At 39.5% G+C, this 23208-nt stretch overlaps 1 protein-coding gene across 4 annotated transcripts; it reads right to left on the reverse strand.

Annotated features, from left to right (window-relative positions):
• pik3r6 (phosphoinositide-3-kinase regulatory subunit 6) lies at positions 1-22704 on the reverse strand. Of its 4 annotated transcripts, none has more exons than XM_084571167.1 (21): positions 22538-22704; positions 12308-12392; positions 11990-12076; positions 11428-11519; positions 11120-11188; positions 10621-10753; positions 9991-10060; positions 9639-9837; positions 8948-9095; positions 7802-7888; positions 6442-6682; positions 5950-6243; positions 5130-5229; positions 4380-4502; positions 3560-3664; positions 3336-3438; positions 3182-3243; positions 2935-3025; positions 2769-2830; positions 2523-2629; positions 1-2361 (listed from the first exon to the last, which is right to left on the reverse strand). In XM_084571167.1, exons 2-21 carry the CDS (start codon positions 12327-12329, stop codon positions 2205-2207), a joined length of 2352 nt encoding a protein of 783 aa, XP_084427293.1. In that variant the 5' UTR covers positions 12330-12392; positions 22538-22704; the 3' UTR covers positions 1-2204. The 4 variants fall into 4 exon arrangements, with proteins under 4 accessions (XP_084427293.1, XP_084427294.1, XP_084427291.1 ...); XM_084571168.1 differs by having other exon boundaries at positions 11136-11188; positions 11990-12094; XM_084571165.1 differs by having other exon boundaries at positions 11990-12094.
• Positions 22705-23208: the final 504 nt, after the last annotated feature.

Raw genomic sequence — 23208 nt, forward strand, 5'->3', positions numbered from 1 at the left:
AGTTGCAGAGGCTGGGACGCAGTGGATCCAACTACAGGGGAGGATCTTCCAGTTTCAGTTTGTCGCTTTGTTTCATTGAGTCACCGTCTGTCAGACACCAACCTGCCAAGGCGGAGAGATGCTCCAGCGGTCTCCACCAGCTCTGGCAGGTACCAGCGTTGAGTGCAGAGTGCCGAAGGATCCCTGTGTCAATCCCGAGACTGTCCTGCAGTGACTAAACATCTCCATCTGGTGGTTACTGGCCCCACTTACAGAATGGGAGAGTTTCTCGTCACAGCGCTGAGATTCCAGCAGTTTTTTGACGACTTTATGCTAAAACACCAACACTGTTTTATAAAACATAATCATTTATTTACACAATTACATTTGGATTTGTAATAGCATCGTTTAAAAAAAAAATGATGTGCAAAATATATAGCATGAATTTCAAACTCATGGTTTTTACACTGCCAGACACACACACTCACATCATTGCTTTTGTCATGCACCTAAATCCCCATCACTTTCAGTTCCTATGAGGCTGAGACCCATGCTGCTTGACACCACACCTGCATTACTGCATGAGAATAGCTTGTTCTTGACCGTGTGATATAATGCAGCTATTTAAAAGACATACATTTCTCATGAGTAACAACTGAACTGATCTCTGAACTGAACAGCTGTCTATGACACAGAGAATATCTTATGATGACTGTATATCACGGGGATGCTTCCATAATTATGACATGTGCAAGAAAAACATAATTCCACATGTAGTCATAAGTCATACAGCATGCTTTACACACAGCTGCATCAATTCCGCAAATTGCTGATAAACAACCCTGCAGTTTAAGCGCAAAGCGACCTTAGTAGAATTCATTTAACAAAATGCAGTAAATAGGCAGGGATCAAGGGTGATTTACAGACTCATGTGACATTTACCGGCATATGTGCTGCTTTCACTTTCAAGCGTCCCCGCATTTAGCTGTTTCTCTTAAAGCAGGCAAAACAGAATCTCACACCTCTGACTGCGGCTCTGACGTCGCTCAGTCAGCAGTCCAACAACAGCTACTTTCAGCAGCCTTTTCTGGGCATTATCAGAAGTGGCTGCAGTTCCGTAGTTACTCCATTGCACATGGCTCTAGCTTCTACATTGTACATAGCTGTGTTCCTGGAAATTTCTGTTAATGTCAATCATTTGCAGCAATGAGCAGGTACGGGAACAAGTAATTTAAACACAATGGTGAACATGAGCTGTCGTCGTACCAGTTCTTCAATAATCTGAATGTTTCAGCAGCTGACGGTACAGCTGAGTCTGTAGGTCTGCGTTTTGTTGTGTGTACTGTGTGTGTGTGTGAAAGAGGCAGTTAAAGGTAGTGTGTCTATCATGTAGAATAACTGTTACAATCAACCCCTTCAAATCTGCTTCACAAAGTGGCGACTTTGTGAAGACTTTCCAGACTTCCTGCTGAGTTTTTACCATAACGTCACATGTCTGCTGGTTTAATTGTCTGCAATCTTGGACTTTTTCACGTTTAGAGGTACATACTATTGTGTCAAAGGCACCATTGTGCAGCTGTGGTTCAGGTAGAGCAGGTTGTCCACGAACCAGAGGGTTAGTGGTTCAATCTCCAGAATGAGCATGAGTCCTTGAGCAAGACACTGAACCCCCAGTTGCTCCCAGTGCCATGCACTGGGATTAAATGTGTGTGTGCTTGTGTGAGCAAATGGGTAGATGTGTCTGTGAATGTAAAGCGCTTTGAGTACCAATAGGTAGAAAAGCGCTGTATAAAAATAAGGCCATTATCATTGCTCTTTGGCATCATTCTTATATAATCAGTTCCTGTCTTAAAATATGCACAGCAGATCCTTCACAAAGAGTGAAACACTGTTGAAGGTCAATCATAACCTGAGGTGTTATACACTTTTGTTCCTCTAACTAAAACAAGCAATTGATTGTGTACTCAATTGACTGCAAAACTGATACTAGTACTGTATGTACTGACTGCATTATTGTCTTATTCTGTATGAGCTGGTCAGCCCAGACTGACAGAAGGAAACATTGTCTGGAGCAGCTCACTAGGATTCAAAGGTGATTCCTCTTCCTGTTCATGTGTTAGATTAGACTTCTGTTGAAGTCGCTGATGACTTCAGTGATTCCCACTGGAAAAACACAGCATTGACCGCCTTAGTTCTGAAGTTTCTATGCCGATCACTTGATCTTGTCAGTTGATGATGCCAGCAAATGTGTTGACTGGCAGAGGAAGACCTTTGTTCATGTATTTGCTAAGTCCAGCATCTTTATCCTCTTCCAACTTAAATTTAGACCTCATGGTTTTCTGGACAGAGTATCCGGGATCCAGACAAGGGGCGACCTCGATGCTACAACACAAACATGTTCGACAAAGGGATCAGACTGGGCCTAGATTCAATAAGACTTTGCTAAAAAGAACAAGGTCTCATGAGCCGTTGATTGTTGAGTACAACAAAAATACTGTTCAGTAAAACAAAAATACTGGTTCTACTTTAAAACCCTCTTTTACCTCTGCACATCTTTGTAGGTCCTGCGACTATCTCGGTCCAGTGTGACAGTGAAACCTCGTCTCTCCAAACTGCGGATCTTAATGTTGCTGGTCCGAATCTTTGACTCCTTCAAATTGCAATGAAAGAGAGTGAGAAGCTTTTTTTATGTAAACCATCTACATCCTATGAGTTGTTTTTAAAATAAACTATTTATGAATGAATAATTCACTAGAGATATTTGAGCAGTCGTTAACTTGCCAACTCACCACAGAGTTGCTTTTAGTTTTCGCTGAAGGTTCGTTCAGCATCAGTGTCAAACAGTTCAAATCTAAAAGATAATATTAAGATTACACATAGAGCATAAGATAAAAGATAAACCATAAAATAAAACAAAAATGATGGGATTTCTGTCAGAAATTCAAGATACTGAACCTTCTGCTTCATTGGTGGGAATTGCATACATCTGAACATGTGATGTCCTGACCGACAATCCTTTGTCAACGTCTCGGCCACTTAATGTTACCTGGACACGTACACACACATAAAAACAATGTGGTCATCCATCAACACTAAGGCATATAAACAGGAAGCAATTCTTCTGGTAAAAGGATTTCAAAAACACCGAAACCAGCTATGACGGTAATCCAATGAGGAAATAACTGATGAAAAAACAACAAACCTTTTTGTAGTTGATACTGACAACAGCCCCGCATTCCTCCGCTGAGCTCTTCTTCTGTTTATCTGTTTGAGAATTACAGGCATGTTGTTAAATGTGACTGTGCATAGATATAGAAAGACAGCTTATAAAACACAAATATGTATATCCACTTCACCTCTCATGGATGCTGAGATCTGTCTGAATTCAGGAAACTCCATCTCCAGATGAGTGAGAAAAACATCTTCCACTGGAGCCTTTGCCATCTTGGTGAATGTGATCTAATGGAAATCAAACGACTTTTAAAAAGCAGCAGATTTTTGAGAAATGTGACAGGGGAGTATAGTTTGCTTTCCATAGCTAGAAAAGCAAACAATCCACCCATGGAATTTATTATGCTACCTTAACAAAGTAGATAGTGAAGTAGACAGGCTGCTGGCCACTGCGGACGTAGTAGGAAATGACATCAGAGATGAACGGCTCTTTTGGCTTCCCAGGATTTGCTTGCTATTAAATAAGACAAAAGGCATGTAAAATTAACACGCTCATTTTCACAAACCGCCAACTCATTTTGGTCACTGTCTGAACACAGAGAGTCACTGAAAGGTTAACTGTGTTATCTAAGTCACTTACATTGAACAGAATCATCATTACAAGTTTTCAGCCATTTACAATTTAAGGTTACGCCTTTGAATTTTGCATTACAAATCACATTTAAACTAGCATACAATAAGGAAGTGAAACGATTCAGATTCAGAGAACTTTTTAACCAGAGTGGGCTTGGTATTTTCGAGAAATTTACATACATCCCCATAAACATCTCAAGTGATCAAATATAAAAGTAAAAAAATATAAAAAATTATTAGTTAAAAAGATTTTCAATTTTCTTTGCATATTTTCTTGTTTGAATCTAAAGAGTCAGATCCTTGATAAGAAGTCAGAATGCTTTACTTGTGGTTTCAGAGGAATCAACCTGTTTATTGTTGTCGCACCAAGTAAGATGTTGCGCAACTTCCTGTTGAGCTCGTACAAAGAACAGCTGCCACATTGACTAAGTGGGATGCGGTGATGTTATGACATTTTCGAAGTGTGCCTGTGAAACATTCAGCATACTATAAGAACATGAATTCAAAGTGAATTGAATCAATGCTCTATTGTTTATAATTACTCTCCACTCTCCGTCACTCAAACATTAAGAGTTTATCTAACGTAGCTCTTTTACCATCTTAGCCAGTTTGGGAATCATGTAGCCCAGACTCCTGATGTTACAGTTGTACCATGGGTCCACACTGCTCAAGTAGGAACCAAGAGAGCAGGGATCCATCTTCGACTGATGGAGGCTTTCCTACAAATAAGGAACACGAAAGTGGAACCACAACATCTCAAACTATGCAAATCAAGAGTAATGATGGAAGAAGACATGCCTGTTGATTTACTTTACTTTTAGTTACTGTATGGGTTAGTTCTAACACCAAACATATTATCTATGTGCTCATACAGCCTGGAGGTATTGATAAAATCTACTGAAAGTGTAAAATGAATGATAATTTACTGAATGTGAGTTCTACTGAGCTCAGATCATTTAAATACAAAGTGTTAGCTGGAAAATGTATACTTTTACTATGAACTTTTACTTTAGAGAAATCCCAATTACATCAGACAAGGTGTACTAAAATGAATAAAAATGATGGTTGAAGTAAAATCAGACCCTGAATATGACTATTTATCATTCCATTAAAGTAACTGGAGTGAAGTTTTGTATTCATTAACATCACAAAATGCAGTACATACAGTTTATATGCTGTGTATTAAAGCTACTGCATCTTAATCACAAGCAGACAGCAGTTCTCAGGTGGAGCTGAACTGGCGCTAGTTTCAGTTTTGGAATCTAGTAATATGAGGCATTTCACTCATAATATGGGGGACTTTTGAGTTGAGTCAAAGGCGTGGTGACAAGAGGAAGTTGCCTTACCTTGACAGAGGTGCCGGGATTTAGAGCCTTGCAAACAGGGATGTAGTAAAACTGGAGGTTGACTTTCATTGTAAGGAAAAGCCTCCGCGCTTCTCTTTTCCTGCAAATATCAAACAAATATTCGTGAGAAGCTCAGCAGTTGACACAGAGCGGCATTTTAATATACGCCCCATGTAGCTTCATATTACTAGACATACATTGCACCATCAAGGCCTCGTTGGTAGTATACATGCAAAAATGTCTCATCAGACTTACCTATGCTCCCTTAATGAGAGTTGTTATAGTCATACAGTAAACAGCCTATATTTTTATTATAGCTATGTTATATTTTATTTACATTACAAGCAAATACCTTTGTCTATAATCTTTGCATGTAAATTGTCTAGAAGTAATTTACATTTTTTACTACTAAAGAGGAAAAACCTATTGTATGCAAATAGAAAAAAAAAAATCACTGAAGCCTTGATCACTGTATTACAATATTGAGGAATTGAATTCATGACTGAAGTGATCAATGAACAATGATTAGAATCATTTTTCCTTTACTGATCCCTCACAGTGAAATTCTTTCTCTGTATTCGTTCACACAGTCGTGTGTACACCCTGAGAAGTAGGGGATTGGTCAAGGCACCTCAGCAGTGGAGTTTTTTTGGACTTTTTTTTTTCTGTAGGAACTCTTTGCACATTGTTCACTTTGTTAAGTTGCACTGACACCATTACAGTGTAATATACCTCATTACACTGTAATAACGGAACACATGGCGTCAAAGAAGCTTCATCAATGTGTGAACGGAGCAAGTAACATAAAGAGTTTCGTTACCTGAAGAGGTAATAGGCCTTGGCCAGGCGGCCCAGTGCCCTGTCACCCCCCATGACGACTATCCTGGCAGTAAAGTGTCTCTGCGTTTTGAGGAAGGAGTTCTGCATCGTATTGCCTCCTGCCCGCCTCTGTAAAGTGGCCCCTCTTCCTCCTCCCCTCCCCCCACTTCCTCCTCCTCCTCCTCCAGGGCTTGCGTGCTCTTCCAGGGTATCCTGCATCAGCACCATACTGTCCTTTACAGATGGTTTCATTTTGATGCCTCCACGTCGTGACAGTCGTGCCGAATCCTGTTCACTGGGAGAGGAAGTGGGTTTAATGTCATACATTTACAAGTTTCTAAATGCTACATTATGAGCATGTTCAACATTTTCAAATAAAGCAAAGAAGTCTTTAATGTTTGTTGGAAAGTTTCTTAGTAATAGTTACATATTAAAAAATTCAGAACTACAAGTTAACCTTTAACTATTATAAGAGAACAAGTATTATATTTACGTTTTGCATTGTTCCCATGATGCACTGATGCTGACAGAGTCCAAAGATGACGACAAAGTATCAGTAGTCAGGGGCAGATCTCTCTCAATTCCGCTGTCGTTGGACATAACGGAAAAGCGAGTCATGTCAGATGGCATCTGGTCACTGGGGGATTCACCAAGCTCAAAGTCCTCCTGCTCTTGGATGAGCGAGAACTGTTCTGACATGGAACTGGATCTCAACCACTTGGCCAGCTCCCGCCCTGTCAAAAAAGTTATTGAGACACTCACATGAAGCTATACAGTATGAACAAGAGTACAAAGACATAGCACAGAAGCATCCTTTATCTGCAGTCACTGTCACAGCTGCTCCCTCTGTGTTTACTCACTGGCAGCTGTCATACTTCATATATACTTCTATAGACCCCACAACACACACTTCACATGCAGTGTTATGCCTCATTATAAACAAACTGCTGACATGAGTTTTCTGATGTGTAACTGTGTTGTTATGCAGCTGTAGAGTACACATGCTCCTCTAGGGACCAGCCCATCCACCCGGATGGAAGCCATTAGTCAGAAGACATTTCTATCTAAAGAATCTATTCACTATGCTGCTGGGAAGGAGTTAAAGAGTTTGATGACCGCCTGCCTTGTGATCCCTTACAATTTATGCTTGTTAATGCAAGACTGTATACATTACACAGGACACAGTCGTTGTCTTTTATGTACAGTAAACAGTGTGTGCTAAGAAACAGCAATCTCTTGGGGATATTGTGCAGAATAAGCCTTTACCTCTAAGTTCAAAAATCACATGAACATGCAGTGTCACCAAGTACACTGACTATGAAGACCACACAGTAAATGTACACAGTCAGTTTAAGGACTCTCATTTAGAGTCCAGCTCTGACAAGCTGAGTAGAACAGTCTGTCAACAGAAGTGTCAAGTGTTAAGCTGCTATACTTCTGAGTAATGTTCACACTTTCAAGCTGTCTCAGCTGTATACTTTAGTCATTTGTGACATATTTCAGAATGAGTTCAAAAAGCCCCATGTCAATATCAAGACACACAAATGAATTGATGCTAATTGTTAAATGAGGCTAGTGTCAGCGAGTGAACTTTGAATGATGTTGCACCTCAGCACAAAACTTATTTCTCAGGAAAAAGCCTCTGTCAGTGATTACAAAACTTGGTAAGTATGAACATATCAAATGTTTCTACTTCTAAACAACAATACATTTCAAGAAAGGTAGAAAAAAGTGTTTTAGGCTTGACTATTCCTTTATTTAAGGCCATTACACGAAGTTTTAGCCAAGTTCATTTCAGCTGTCTGGTAGTAACAACTTCCTCTAGACCCCTAACAGCATCTAAAGCCACTTACAGATATCCAGATCCTCTGTCCACAGTTGGAAGCTCATCTCTGGGTTGGGAAGGGGGCAGATGCACAGTGGTTCACCAGACAATGGGTCTGCAGCACACGTGGAGGAAGAGAGAGAGGAAGACACCAAAACTGTCACAATGACAATCAAAACAACACCCCCACCTCCTCAACTTCCTCCCTGTGTCCACTAATGTCCATCCTCCAGTCACTGGACGAGTCGCCGACATGATAATAGCAGGTGGAAAGAGTGGATGTCATCAAAATAGATATCCGGACATTTTAATACATACAACTTACTAGACAGATTTGGCCATGGGGGAAACAGCCAGACAGAAACAAGGTCACTTGTTTGATCTCAGCAGTCGGCAGCAGTGCTCTCTACATTAAAAACACGTCCTGAACAAGTACACTGAAAACGGCTGAACTGGGCTTGAGATACTAACTGAAAATCCATATAATAATACTGAAGTTGACATGAAAACTGCAATTTGCAACATGATAATGTCCTCCCAGTAATTCAGATAATTTGTTAATCAAAAACCTATACCTATAAACTATTCATGAGCAAGACAGAGCCATGAAATCTCTCTATGATTTGCAAGCAGTCATTGTTTGTGACACTGCAGGCTTTTCTGATCTGTGTGTAAGGAGGGCAACCAAAAAACCTTTGTCAAACAGGTTGCAGCATTTTTCAGAAAAAAAAGATGTGGTTTCTTTTAGAGGTCAAACGAGAAAAATGGCAACCATAAATCCAAACAAGTAGACGCAACGCTTGCAACATAAAATGATAAGACTACTATGACTCGTACAAATAATGCACCCACAGTCCATACCATCTTACCGTTTTCTAACTGTAGCGGATGTCTTTTAATGCAACAAACTGGAGTGTTTTTATCAGTATCAATGTCAATGCGCTATTACTCCAGATAATTCAGCGATAATTTAATCTTCTCATCTTCTCTCCTCTTTGCTTTCTTTCGGCTTGAGTCTGTGACACACCCAGGTGCAAATGTGGTTTTTGCGGTTCTCCCGCTTTCAATAATGTTAACCTAAACCAGTAAGCTGATTTATGACTAGAACTACGCAGCTGTGCCTTACCGAAACTCTAACTTGCATCCGTATTTATTTGTTTGAGAGAGTTCCTACCTGAGACTGTGTCAGTGACAATCTTCAGGTACAGCTGGTGAAGATGGGTCCTCAGCGCTCCTCCCTCCCCCTTGCTGCCCTCCTCCACGCACTGCTCTAGAGTCGCCAACACAGCCTGAAAGTACGGCTCAATATCTTGACCCATGTCCTGTTGCAAAAAACACACGGATGAGGACACATACCCAGAGGAAGATAAACATATACAGACGGTGTATTCATAGCAAAGATGTGAGGGGTCAGACATGAGTGTATGCCTGCCCTCGTGTGTTTCCTGTTGAGGTGTTATGTTAGGACCGGTGCCAGGAGGCGTTTCCGCCATGCAGCTCAGAAATAACGGACCTTCATTACAGGTGTTTCACATGTCACACGAAACAGAAACAATCCCAGGCTGATGACAGATAATGCTACTTTCATCCTCTTGAGTCATTCTGGTATCTATAATAAAATCTCCTAATAAACTTTACTGTGCATGTTGTGACATAAAGAGTATGCACATGATTTCTCTGCACTCAGAGGTCATTCACCTATCCCTTGGGTGGTGGGAACAACAAGGCCATTGATGAAAGGAGAAATATGGAAAGTTGCTAATATAATTCTAAGAAAGATCTAACCAGAAAAGAGAAAACAGCATACAAGAAACATCCACAGTTATTTTAAAAAGCCAACCAAAGTACTGTATAATTATACTGACCTTCAGAGCCCGAGCCAGGTTTGGCCCATTGCACTGCTGTTCTCCTAAAGCAGCCTGTAGGGAGTGTTGGACCACATAGCGCATGTAATCTAGAGGACTTAGAAATTCCTCTGAAGCAGAAGTGGATGCTTCGAAATCCCCCGACAGCACGTGCATCAGGGAACCAGAGAAAACCTCTGGTTCAGCCAAAACAAAAACCCTGCAGATATTCACAGACTTGGTTGATGGACAAGGAAGGCAGAACAAGTAAATAATGCTAATAAAAAAGCCTTCATAAGCTGTCAGCTCCCTGAGGTTTTTACTGAACTTTGAGCCACTTATGCGTACATTATATATGCAGCGCATGACTCACCTCTCCTGAAAGGGATAGTGGTCATTTTTTAGTCTCTGCTCAGCTGTGACCATCCTCTGGTACATGAGACCTGTGGATCAAAGTAGCCTTTAATCACTGCATGCTGCAAGCTTGATGAATGGACAGCCAATTTACCACGGAGGCAGCCATGACATGTTTTAAATTAAACTGCTCCCTCACGACTATCCAAAATGGTGGTGTCAAGATAGAATGCCGCTCTGCTGGTAAGCTGGTGTCAATCAGCCAATCTGTCACACATCTCTTCCTACAATCTGCTATTTTTCAACCTTGTTAGGTTTGGCTAGATTTCCTCTTTCACTGTAGTTGAAATAATGTACATTTTCTATCTTAGTTGAAATAGTTACCAGCACTATGAGTAGGAGATAATTAATGTTTGATCAACCTGTGTAAGGGATTGGTCCTTGAATGACAGTGAAACTTACAATAAAAACAGAATTGCAAACGGCCTATGAATAATTATTACTGTCATTATTGATGTCCAGCTTGTTGTGCTGTAAGTGCTGCATCTCTCTAAGATAAAACTGCAGCCGGAGCTCCTCAAGCAGACTACAAGCTCTGGTGATTTGCACTTCTTATTTTAGTCAGCTAGTGAATAGTGAGAATTAATACCTGGAATGAAGCGTTCAATTTTTATCTGTCTTGTGTAGCTGAGGCCCACAGTGCAGTAGGGATGAGGGTAGGTGAGTAGTCTTTTACAAAAGTCGTAAACCCGCTTGTACAGTTCATCTGGAATGTAGGCTGTCTGGAATGTCACCAAACAAAGACACGTTACACTTACAAGGAATATGGATAAGGAAACAAACTACCATTTTTCTTTTATCATTATCAATGGCTATTAGCATAGTATTTAAATATGACGACAACAATATTCACAGGCTTAAATGTCACTGTTTCACAAGTCCACTTCCTTATTGACATTCACTCCAGGAATTAAAAGACAGTCTTTCTCTTGTTTGAAAACTACTGGTATTAAAAGAGCTGAAGCCTCCTACATTGTATGTCTGAAAGAATTATGACCAGATGTACTAAGGCATATAAAGAACCAGTTATACATCCAAAATGGACCATGGATTTTCACAGTGCGCTTGTTGTGGCAGGCATAGTGTACCTGAAATATGGCATACATCAGTGTGTGGAGCAAAGGGATGATGGATTTGCGGGAGTCCCATCTCTCAGCCTGTAGAGAAAACAAACTGTATCAGGACTGCACAGCATCTCTGTTACATTTAAATAAAATGGTGAAATTCTAGTTGCTGTTATTCTAAGGTGACTACTATTCAGTGAAAAGCAAGCTAAAAAAATCTACTTAGAAGCACCACTAAAACCACCACCATCAAAAACACAGGTTTGTGGTGAAGCATTCATTTTAAATTAGGTTTAGAAAGCATTAACAATGCCATCGCAGAGATCAAGTACCTTTTCCAGCTCTTTTATGAGTACCCACACCAGAGATAAGCTGTTGGCAGGATTATTTTGAACTTTCTTATGAAGTGTCCATCTCAGCATTCCTGTAAACACACACAAGCGCGCGCACGCACACACACAAGCCATCAACACAACATTTCCACAGCGCTGAACCAACTTGCTAAATGTGTCAGACTTTTCTCCATTACTAATCCTAAATATGTCTGATGACTAACAGCGGAACAGCCCTCATACTGTTGACATGGCTAAATATTCCAAGGCCAGCCACATTTTCACAAGTTTACAAGGTGCAATAATTAATAGATAAATGCAGAAGTGCAGTCTTCAGTTGTTTTATGACATGTAACTGTTCTAGATTTACTGAACCATTCTGAATATGAATCCACTGTCTGTGCTATAAAAACCTGAAGGTTCACCCTACTGCAAAGCCTCACGCGGCGATATGATCAGATAATGTCAGATTATATTAGATGTGAGCAGAGCGAACAGCAAAGAAACATAAAACCTCATCACCGCTATCAAAGAAATCTCAGTGAAGTGGATCAGATTGTACCTTTATTGAAACAGTCTGGGGACTGCTGCTTGTCTGTTTCTCTGGGCAGCACAGCCTGGACGCTGCGGTAGAGTTCTGGCTCTGGAACTGTGGGGGAGTAGCCAGCTGATAATAAAGTCGAGACGTTGGGGTATCAAATGGCCTTACTTAAAGTTAAACACAGGACCAAATCTGCTACAAAGTACAACGCATTCTACTTTGTTAGAATGCGTTGTACTTTGTTGACAGAGTCGCTCGGTAGTTAGACATATGTTATGTATGTATCCAGGAGGGAAATGGATTGAGCACATAGACAGTGAGTATGTGTGCTGCATTTACCTGTTGGCTCCATGTTGTACATACTGCTTGGGTTATCCCAGTGGGCCTTGTTGGTGATGTCTTAAATGCATTGTGGGTGCATCAGCTGCAAGGACAAGGACATGGAAAGGATGTGTCACTAATTTTCTGTAATGTTAGTGATCAGACATCAAGTGGGTAGACAGACTCTCACGCCATCTCAGACTTATGGTTGCTAACTATTTTTTTTTCTGCTTGCTTGGTGACAGCTGAGTATAAAATTACACCTACGTGTTCAGTGGAGCTATTTAAAACTGACTTTTTGTTGTTCAGATGCATATTACCAGTAATGCACCCTCTATCTACCCTCTGTGCATCTCTGAGTGATTCACATTTTGCATTTGTGTGTGAAACATGGATTGTCTAGTCTGCATTTTTGGTTCTGTGAATTCAAGTGTTGCGTATATCACCCCTTCCACCCTGGAAGTAAAATGCAAATACCATCATTTTTCAAAGGTTTCCAAGTAAGGCTCATCAGGCTTCCTGTGACCGCAGACTGAAAGTCTGCATTTCAAAATATAGGGTATCTAGCATGTTTAAATGAGTTTTTTTGATTATTATTTATTTTTAAATTAAAATTTGATAATGTAACCTGATTGCAGAATGAATACAAAGAAGAAACAATTCATATCCTGAGGTCTGATCCTTATATTATATATTTCTGGCATCTCATGTGATAATGAACTACAACATTTGAAAACTATGGAATATTGAATACTGAAGTAAAGCTTGATAAATCACTCAGAAACATTGTAATTACCAGTAGCGGGCCGTGCGTTTTCCATCTAGGCTAACCTTATTTAAAACACCTCTTAATACGATTGTTATGACGCCACTGCTATTGAAACCATTAACAAGATATGGATACGCAATAAAACAGGACGTTGCATCGTAGACGGGTATCTTATAGGGAGATGAATGCCAATAGTAAAGCAAGAAACTCACTTAGAACAATTCAAAAAGTCTCCTCTCACTCACTGCAGACCTGGTGATGCTGCAGCAGCGCACCAGCGCTACATCAAATCCAGCAGAAACATCAATGTTGACTCAATAAAATAACAAAAATATACATAAAAGATGTAAATATAATTCATTTTACTAGCCCTGAAAGTGGTGAACATTCCCCGGCTGGGTCAGGGTAGCTCGCTCCGGGATTGGGCGGCCTTTCCTCTCAATATCCAATTTTTACTTCAAAGTCCTTCGTGAAAATGACTTTCTAAGAAGATCTGCAACCAAGTCGATAGCCTCTCCTCCTTCCACCATCGTGAGTTCAAAAACTAGCGATCAAAATGTTAATGGCGCCGATTTACTACTTGAACATGAACCGCTAGCTTGGCGAAGATTAATGGGAAAATATTAAAATGTAAGACAATGATTTTGATAAAGTTTAGGCCAGCAGAGAAGGCTTTGCTGGCCCTGATGATCCACCACTGATATTTACGTATATCCCTCAAATTGTTTGGTCCTACTGCCTAGCCCTACAACCTGTTTTGGAACAGGTTCCGTAACATCAGTATCTTTTAGTTTTCTCCTTTAGTTTTCACAGTATACAGCTCTTATGTACTAATGTAGTTGAAATGGAGTTTTTTACATCTCACTCTAGCCAAATGATAAGGATATGGAGACTTATTGTATTTCAAAATACTCCCAAGTGTTTTTCATCCACACAGCCCAAGGTTATTCATTTTGGCCTTAACATTTTTGCAGCTGTTACTAAATATTTTTGTTTTTTCTCCCTTCAACTCTAATATGGCGTAAGGGGGTAAGTTCTACCCACACAGACAGCTATACACACACACATCAGAGAACTTACTATACTGAACAAATGAAAGAAGATGCAGTGGTTCCACACCAAACCATAAGTAGTGCTAAAGGTGATACTATGAATAGTACAACCCACTTAAGCCACTATCCAAGACCCACACAGGTTTATGAGTCACGTCTCAAACTCCCACAAAACAAATTCATTCTGTCGTTTGGTCAAATTCACTTGAACACAAATGACCAATTATTGTACTAGGTTAGTTTCAGATGCTTCACGATAAATGAATGATGATGAATGACATATCAGGCCAAAAAGATACAGTAAGCACTAATTGTTAAGAATGAATTCATGCAGTTTCATGCTTCTTATGAATAAAAACAAGTAACAGAAGAGGCATGCTCCTTTTTGGACAAATTCTTTTAAATTCTACTCTTCTAGTCTCAATTTACTGAAAGCTGAGTTATTCGACCACTTTTGACAAGGTTACAGATTATGATGCTGAATATAACTTTAAATGACACCAGAAATGAACCTAAACAACCTAAAGATACACAGAAACATGATAATTTCCAAAATAGGCAAAAAACTTTCTCTCTTTAGTTTCTTAGTTTCTTAGCTACCAATTAAATGATATCAAAATGTCCAAAGGAGGCTAACAATAAGCTCCAGTTCCAGGTGTAACAGGTGTTAAATACAGATATCAAAACATAAACTTACCCTGTTCCACAAAGGTATAGACCAAACCATCATCCAAGTCCTCTACATTCACTCGCCACACTGGCTGGACTGAAACTAACGTGTGTGACAAGGAGAGTGAGAGCGAGTGCGGGGGTGAGTCACAGGCAAGTGAGCACAGCAATTCATTGGTGACTGTATTTCCTCTTGCTAAGTAACAGGGGATAAGCACTGTTTGTGTGTCAGCCACTGCAAAGAAGGGGGCAAGGACAAAGACGGGGGTGCAGTGGTGAAGTTTGTCAAAGCACTCTGTTGGTTCAGTATATTTGGATTTGATTTGGTTGTTGGACTTCTGACTCATCAGGTTTCCAAACATTTATAAACTTTAACTCATTTGCTCTATTTGAAAATGATTTCTCTCATCTCGTACTCTCCCTACACGCAGGAACACACACTTTGAAACAGGGCTCATTCCACCGGCCGTGCATGTACAATGAAAGGTCTTAGCTGGACGGATTTAGCCTTGATCCTCTAAGAAAAGCAGTACTTTCAAAAGCAGAGTTAGCACTGCTGCCTCAGCAGCTGAATGCTGCCTGCTTGACCACAAGTTTCCGGATGCCTGTAGTGTATTCACTTTTTCATTCCCCATTCTCTTTCTCCATTTTTCTCTGTTTACGTCTTGCTTTCAATGTAAGTCTAAAGAGATCATTTCTGTTCCCATTTCTCTTTATCTGTGTTTCTCTTAGATGCATGCAAACCTAGAAACAAAAACACATAGGGCATTGATATGCAGTACTAGCCAAGCATGCACAAGCATTTCATGTGCATGCATGGACTATCTGATACACAGAGTTGGAGATGTCTCTTTTACTACCTTTCGAACAGAAGCTATTAATGTAGTGCAGGAATTGACACATACATTGCACTTCCTTTCTGTCAAAATGAGTAGGCAGATGACGTTCTATATTTAGAGTGAGTGATAGAGAGAGAGAGAGAGAGAGCGAGAGAGAGAGAGAGAGAGAGCGAGAGACAGAGAGAGAGAAAGAAGTAACATAAGTTTTAAAACGCTTATAAATAGATCCATCACATCATTCACAGCATTTCAATGTAACTAGCTTGGAAACTCCAGTCTGCAGGAAATGCAAAAAGCAAGTTTCTAAAAACATCACCATAGTTCTCTAAGTGAATGTCAGTCTTTAAATATTAAATAAGATGGACACCTTTATGGTCAAAACATTAAACTTGAACATTATAACTGAAAAAAAAAAAACTAAGTATTTTTGAAGATATTACAACAATTTCCACGTACTTCATTCTCACATTTCTGACCTGCTATTTCAGTAGGCTATTCAAAATTGTTGCTTTTTTTGGTTGGTTTGAACAATTTTTTACCCTCACAAAAGAAGCTTGTAATAATGCGCACACAAAGGTCTACACAACTGTTAGCATTTCATTTTTTCTTTATGCATAACTACAAAACTGTCCACATGCTGCTCCGTGTATTTCTCACAAGAATCATTTGCCCTTTACTTATACTTAAACAAACTGCTGCTCCAACAAACACCAGAAAATGGAAGGTTAATTTGAGGTTTAGTGGTCGGAAACTATATCAAATCATCATACACAATCAGGTTAAACCTGCAGACATTTGCATGATAGCGACGGAATTTATTGCAGTCACACAAAGCCATTTATGTTAAAAGTGAACAAATATGAAATGACGATATGCACAGCTACGATGAGTAACAACTCAGATCTGTGAAAAGAAAAAAGAATAAAAAACAATGATGTTGTGGTACAATGACTGCAACACATTAGCCCAGAATGTGCTATCACATTTCTATACATCACCACCTCTTTGATAAGTCTTAACTTTTGTTAGACTCCACTTTACAATTATAGCACTATTCTCTTGGAAGGTCTAAACAAACTGTGCTTAGTTTTGCCATGATCTGGATAGCTGATCATTTTTACAGACATACTCAGTAAACAAGTCCTCATTTTACTAAATTTGTAACTGCTGCATTCATTTTAATCACTTCAAGACATTTCATTACATTGTTCCTTATCCTGTGGTGGCAGCAGAATCTGCCTAATGACCCAGACACTGCCAATAAATGGAAAACAGGCAAATGCTATTACAGTTGCTACGTTCCAGTGAAACAAACTTCCCTGTTGGCTATTTACACTGAATATGAATCAGTTCCTGATCTAGGCCTCAGCGCCGCTCAGAACAAGTGGCCACCAACAACGTGCTGCAGTGGTCAGTTGAAGCCTCAAACAATGCGACCAAACAGAAAACAGGAGAACTCATTTCCGTTCAGGCACACTGCAGCCGTCTCAGAAAACAGGAAGGACCTGACAACCACTATGTGGAAGTGTGTTCATAGAGCAAGAGAGAGGTGGTGTTTAGTGTTTAGGTGATGCAGCGGGGGTGGGGTGTATGTTCGTGCGTCTGCTTGATTGGAAATCCCCAACCTCAGACGGCACAGGGTCACCTAACACAGATGGGCTTCACGGTCTCTCACATGAAGACCCAGACAAAGAGGAACAGCGAAGACAGAGTCTGTAGACTTTCTCCACTTGGTAACTACCAAGTAATACCTAAAAAACAAGTATGGACCGAGAGCAGCTGACAGGACAATTCCCAGTAGAGTTGCCCACTGTGTACGTGACGGGCTGATGGTAAAAGCAACATAATAGAATTCCCTGGATTTGATCTGAAAATAAATAGCACATGTTGTAAATGTGGAGAGACAGAACAAGCTGAAAGGCTGCTATCTTTTTTTGTCGTTGGATCACCTCATTAAGAGCTAAGAGCATGCTGCCTTGCAGTACAGCCACCAGTTTGTCATCTCGGATTATAACCATGCAAAGGCAGCTCAATGCGTCTAGAAACACTTCCAGAAACACCCAATCAAAACTTGCAAAGAAATTGCTCAGACAACATTTAATTCAGAATGAGCAGGGAACATCAGTCAAGGTGATTTCCTGCATCAACATATTGGACAATATGAGGAAGTGGGTCAGTGAATGTTCGTGAGTAAACCTGCATGGCCTGACTGACCACCACCTAAGGCCTTAAATCTCCAAGGGACAGGTGAACATAGAAAAACAAAAAACATTGTTGGTGGGGGAGGTTTGTAGAAATATAATGTCAAGTCAGAAGGCTGCAAGGACAAGGCGACCATCTGTACTGCTTGGGATAGTATGCTAGATCCATCAGGCAAGAGGAAGACAGATAGGAAAAGGCAGAGCTACCAAGGGGTTTTCCCGAAGAGGTGAGTGAGTGGACTTGTACAAGTATCCTCCTGAGGATCAGTTAAAGGTTTAGATTTGCAAAGTGCGTGCAGTTTGACAGTGAAAACTTATATTTATTTAGAACTGAGGTAATTAGTTTAGTTGCTTCTGTCAAAATGGCATTCCTTGGTTTTGGGGGGTAAATTATAATTATTAGCACTGATGGCACATGCTCTATGGCTTGTTGCTCATTTCCATTTAGTATTATGGAATGATAATTAGATTCGCCTTTATGCATGAAATAAAATTTTATTGAGGATATATAAACGCCTGAACAAAGAAAGCATTGTTGCCATAGATACAGCTGTGGCAGATGTCCTGTGGATGTTTTCGCTCTAACTCTTAATGAAAAGGCAGTTTGGTTATATACACTGCCTGGCCAAAAAAAAAGTCACCACCAAAAAAAAAGGTCACACACTGTCATATTTCGTTGGACCCGCCTGTAGCTTTGATTACAGCACACATTCTCTGTGGCATTGTTTCTATAAGCTTCTGCAATGTCACCGGATTTATTTCCATCCAGTGTTGCATCAATTTTTCACCAAGATCTTCTACTGATGATGGGAGAGTCTGACCACTGAGCAAAGCCTTCTCCAGCACATCCCAAAGATTCTCAATGGGGTTAAGGTCTGGACTCTGTGGTGGCCAATCCATGTGTGAAAATGATGTCTCATGCTCTCATGCTTCTTCCATTGCTCCAGAGTCCAATCTTTATGCTCCCTAGCAAATTGAAGCTTTTTTTTTTCCAGCTGATGCTTGATGCTTGATGCATGCCAATTATTTGACCTTTCTCAAACAGACTAACATCTTTTATACGACCACTGGATGTCTTTCAACATGGTTGTTTAAGAAATGAGAAGCTACTCATTGCATCAGTTGGGGTTAAATAACTTGTTGTCAGCAGAAAGATAATCACCCATGTAGTAACTATCCAATAGGAGGTTCGTATCTATTTGCTTAGTTAAATCCAGGTGGCTGCTTTTTTTTTTTTTTTTGTGGCCAGGCCGTGCAGATACACTAACTTTTCCTTGCAGTTTTGGATTAAAATTATTTGGTAGTTAGTAAAGATAACATTAGAAGAAGCTGCTAATTTATGTTAGTTTTGCTTGCATGGTTTGCTTTATTATTAAGACACAAATCAACATATTCAATCTCATACTAATAAAAAGAATAGCTATGCTCCGATTCCTTGGATTCTGATCTTTTGAAATTAATGCAATGCATCTCCGGTTTTTAATCCCTTACTTTAAATATTTTAAATACCGCAACTGATCTTTGACATCAGTAAGCCATTAGCACATTCTTTAACCACATATTCTGGATATACCAATTGATGTTCAGCATATAAAAGAAAAACACTGTTTCCAGACATGCTGAGAAAAGATTAGTAGACAAATACATAGTCTCACTACACAAGAGGCCCTACTTAGATACTGTGGGCATACGGAGCACAGCAGTGTATCACTGCAGTCAACTTTAATAGGAGGTCAATGAGTGTAAAGTGATCTGACTGCTATAAGCACAGGATGTGCAAAGTGCGTCACAGTGAAATAATCAGCAGCACAAACATACTTGGCCATGTTGGAACCACTGCTTTCCAACAATGCCACAGGCAAATACGCGAATTCCAAGAAGTGCTGCTTTTATATTCCTCATAGGACAATCAAAAGGGAGGCACATTGAATTTAAGAAAGTCTGTAGCAGTTGGTAATGCGATGTCTGCAGTATGCATAATAAAGAGTGGTTATTGGGAAAGGTTATAATTTTAAAAGTTGGGTCCTGTTTTCCAGGAAAACACAACGGTGTGGTTTAGAATGAAAAGAGCCCAGCGCTCAAGAGCCAAACATCTACATAAAAGGGCAGACAAAATGTAGGTTTTGACCATTTGTCTGTCAACTGCACTAATTGGTTTGAACGTTTCTATTGTGCAAATGTGTGTAATGCAAAATGTTAAGTAACCAAGTCAGAGTTTAATTAATCAAGCCTTAGATGAAGCATACATGTTCTATGTCAACAGAGCCCAAAGACATGGCAAGACTACACTAAATTATTTAATAATCTCTTTAAAGCCCAAAGCGTAATAGATGGAAATTTTGCGTTATTAAGCTGCTTTTCCCCACTGCAGAAATTACTCAACAAGTTTTTACTCTCAGTTCTTAGCACATTTAAAGTACTGCAAAATGCTGACAGAGTTTCTGGCAAGGGAAAGCCATGTTAACACTGTAATCTGCAGACAACCAAAGTACTGGAGTAGTGCACATGTCTGCCAAACTGCTTTTCAAACTACAGCATTCCAGTTAAAGGCAAAATACTTCCTTGTAGAAGACAAATAATGCCTGTGTCTGACACTGCAACATCAGAGGCCTCATGTGGGTTGACATTTCCACCATCCTTTTTGGATTTAAGAAACAAAGATTAGTTCAGTGTTAGAGTGCCTCTGGGCTACCTCTTCAAAAGTGGGTCCAAAAATAGCCTTTAAACTAACATTATGAAACTGTTTTAGCCTAAAGAGCAGCTTCAGAAATATTTAAATGATACACTGGCTTGTTATAAGGAAGTGCTCTTGTTGTGGCACTATTATATGTATCTTGGGTTTGTCAGGTGAGAAGTGTGTAATAATTACAGCACCACATCACAAACCACTAAATATGGGTGTCCAGCTAGCTATAAGAAAAGGCTATCTCAGTACTTATAGTAAAGAAATAATCGTAGGACGAAGAGACCAAAGAGGACATGTAATGGAAGAAGAGAAAAAAGGGAGTGACCAAGCAAAAGGGCACACAAGAGCTATAGTAACTAAAATGAACTGTTTTGTGTTCCATTCATTTAATGTTAGCTGTGATGAGTCGTTTTTTCGACAAACGTTTACCATCTAGTGAGACGCTTTACAATAGCTGGTGTCCAAGTGACTCCACTCAAAATTTAGAGGTGACCTATTCCAAAAAATACCACATAATGAGCTTTCAGTCATGGAGAACAAGCAGGTCTTTCTACAGAAAGGGCACTACGACGGCACATGATTTGGACCGTAATGGCGTGTTGTGCCAAAATGAGTCACGGCCTGTCCGTGGATATAATTTTGAAAAAGCACTGAATAAATTTGACATTTTTACACATTAGTGTTATGTATCTTTTACAGTTTGTGCCAGTGACATAAAGTAAATTTCACTGACCTGTGACTTTACACCAAAATGACCAGCTAAAACAACAAACATTATATCACCAAACATATGTTATATGGTTCCCTTTGGCTCCAGTAGCTCATCTTAAATAGTAAATGGTGTTTTTTACAGTTACTGAGGGAGAAAGGAAACAATCCTTCTGTATTATGTTGCTGGATTTGTTGTCATTATTAGACACGAGTGTTTCAGCTATGCCTTCAGTCAGTTAAGTTGAATAGGTTATTAGGTCATTTCTTTTTTTTGGTGTTGCTGCAGTGTCATTTTGGTTGTAATTGTGTGTCTCATGAATAGTCCGTATCTGTCCTAGCCATTGCTTCACCTGATCATGAAACATGTTGTTTTGCTGCATTGCCTCACTGTAGGTGTTTCTCTCATTCCAGAAATAGTATTTGAGGGAGTTACTGGGAGATCGGAGAATGTTCCAACATTGTGACCACGCTAATGATAAGGTTACCATTACAATAAAGATCTTATTATACTGAACTCTGACTCATTTTCCTCATTATGTGTATTTAAATTGCAACCTTTGGCATTTTTACAGTGTTATTATATACTATTTCCACAAGAAATATTAGTGGCACCACCCATAAATAAGCACTTGCTTGTGGTCTAAACAAAAAGATGAGTTACAGTGAGACAGACAAACACACTGGAGCCACCCTGCATCCACTTAACACCAAAGTGTTACCAGGAAGCTCATATCTAAAACAAAGAAGCTAGAGAAAATACAGCACTGCTTTTAGACGCTTGTGAACACAGCAGAGAGCCAGGGCTTCAATGACATCGGGCACTGTTATCAAATCCTTGTTATTATCTCGGAGGGGGGGGGAAATAAACCGCCGCCCCCAGTGCCTTCCCGTGTCATAGGTCATGATTTTTAATAGCCTGACTTGCAACAGAAAGGAGTTGATTGAAAAAAAAAAAAAAAAAAGCCTTTCACTTAAAAATAGCAGCTCATATGGGCAATAGCACCGGAATCTGGTCAGATATTTCAGTCAGCTGCTGCACAAAAAAACTACTGACACAGGTAGAGGCAAGCTAACTACTGCTGACAAGATCACAAAAAAAAACCATAAACACCCACTTAAGAACATATGATTGACAACATTAATACTTCCTGATTAGGCTAACATAAAATTTAACATCTGATATATCGGCTAGCCACTATTTATACGTCGTCGATAAGAACTTTTTCGCGAGTAAATAGATGGTAAACGATAAAGTACAGATAAAAAAAAATGTCTGCAGAGGGTGAAGCATCGATCATTTTTGTGTTTTGAGAAAACTTACCGAAGGTTAAGTCATAAACATGAATCCATTCGCCCGACTTAAATTACTTTATTCTGTCTCTCTCTCTCAGTGTCGGTGACAGTCTGCTCTACTCACGTCCGACAGCGCGACACTCTGGCCACGCCTACTTCTGCAACGGGAACCAATCAAAGCTCTTATCCATGTAAACAGAGAGACCATAGATGGATCGATACAGACATATGAATAGATAGATAGGTGTACTATATTATGTATATAAATATTATAGTGTTTGATAGTTTTTAATTTAAACAATTGTTAATTTTCTTCTATACTGTATTGTATTTTATAATTACACATTTTGTGTGTATTCTTTGCTAAAAAGCCATCACATGAATGTAAAAGTTCAACATTTACACTTCTTAAATGTAGTGAAGTAGAAGTATAATGAAGTAAAAAAAAAAAATGAATATGCTCAGTAGAGTCCCTCAGACTTGTGATAGTTGAGTAAATGTATTACGTAGCTGTATGTAAATAAAATAATAGAATGGTAATGTAAACGCATTCCTCTTTAAATGAGAGTAGACATTAAACTACAACTCAGTTGGATTAAATTAAAGACTTTTAATTAAAGCAGAAATGTTTCGACTGATGATAGACATAACTATAAAAACAAATAACACATTTCTATCTGAGAGTGCATTTAAGGGGAG

This window comes from Chelon labrosus (assembly GCF_963514085.1).
Source record: "Chelon labrosus genome assembly, chromosome: 2".
NCBI classification, from domain to species: domain Eukaryota; kingdom Metazoa; phylum Chordata; class Actinopteri; order Mugiliformes; family Mugilidae; genus Chelon; species Chelon labrosus.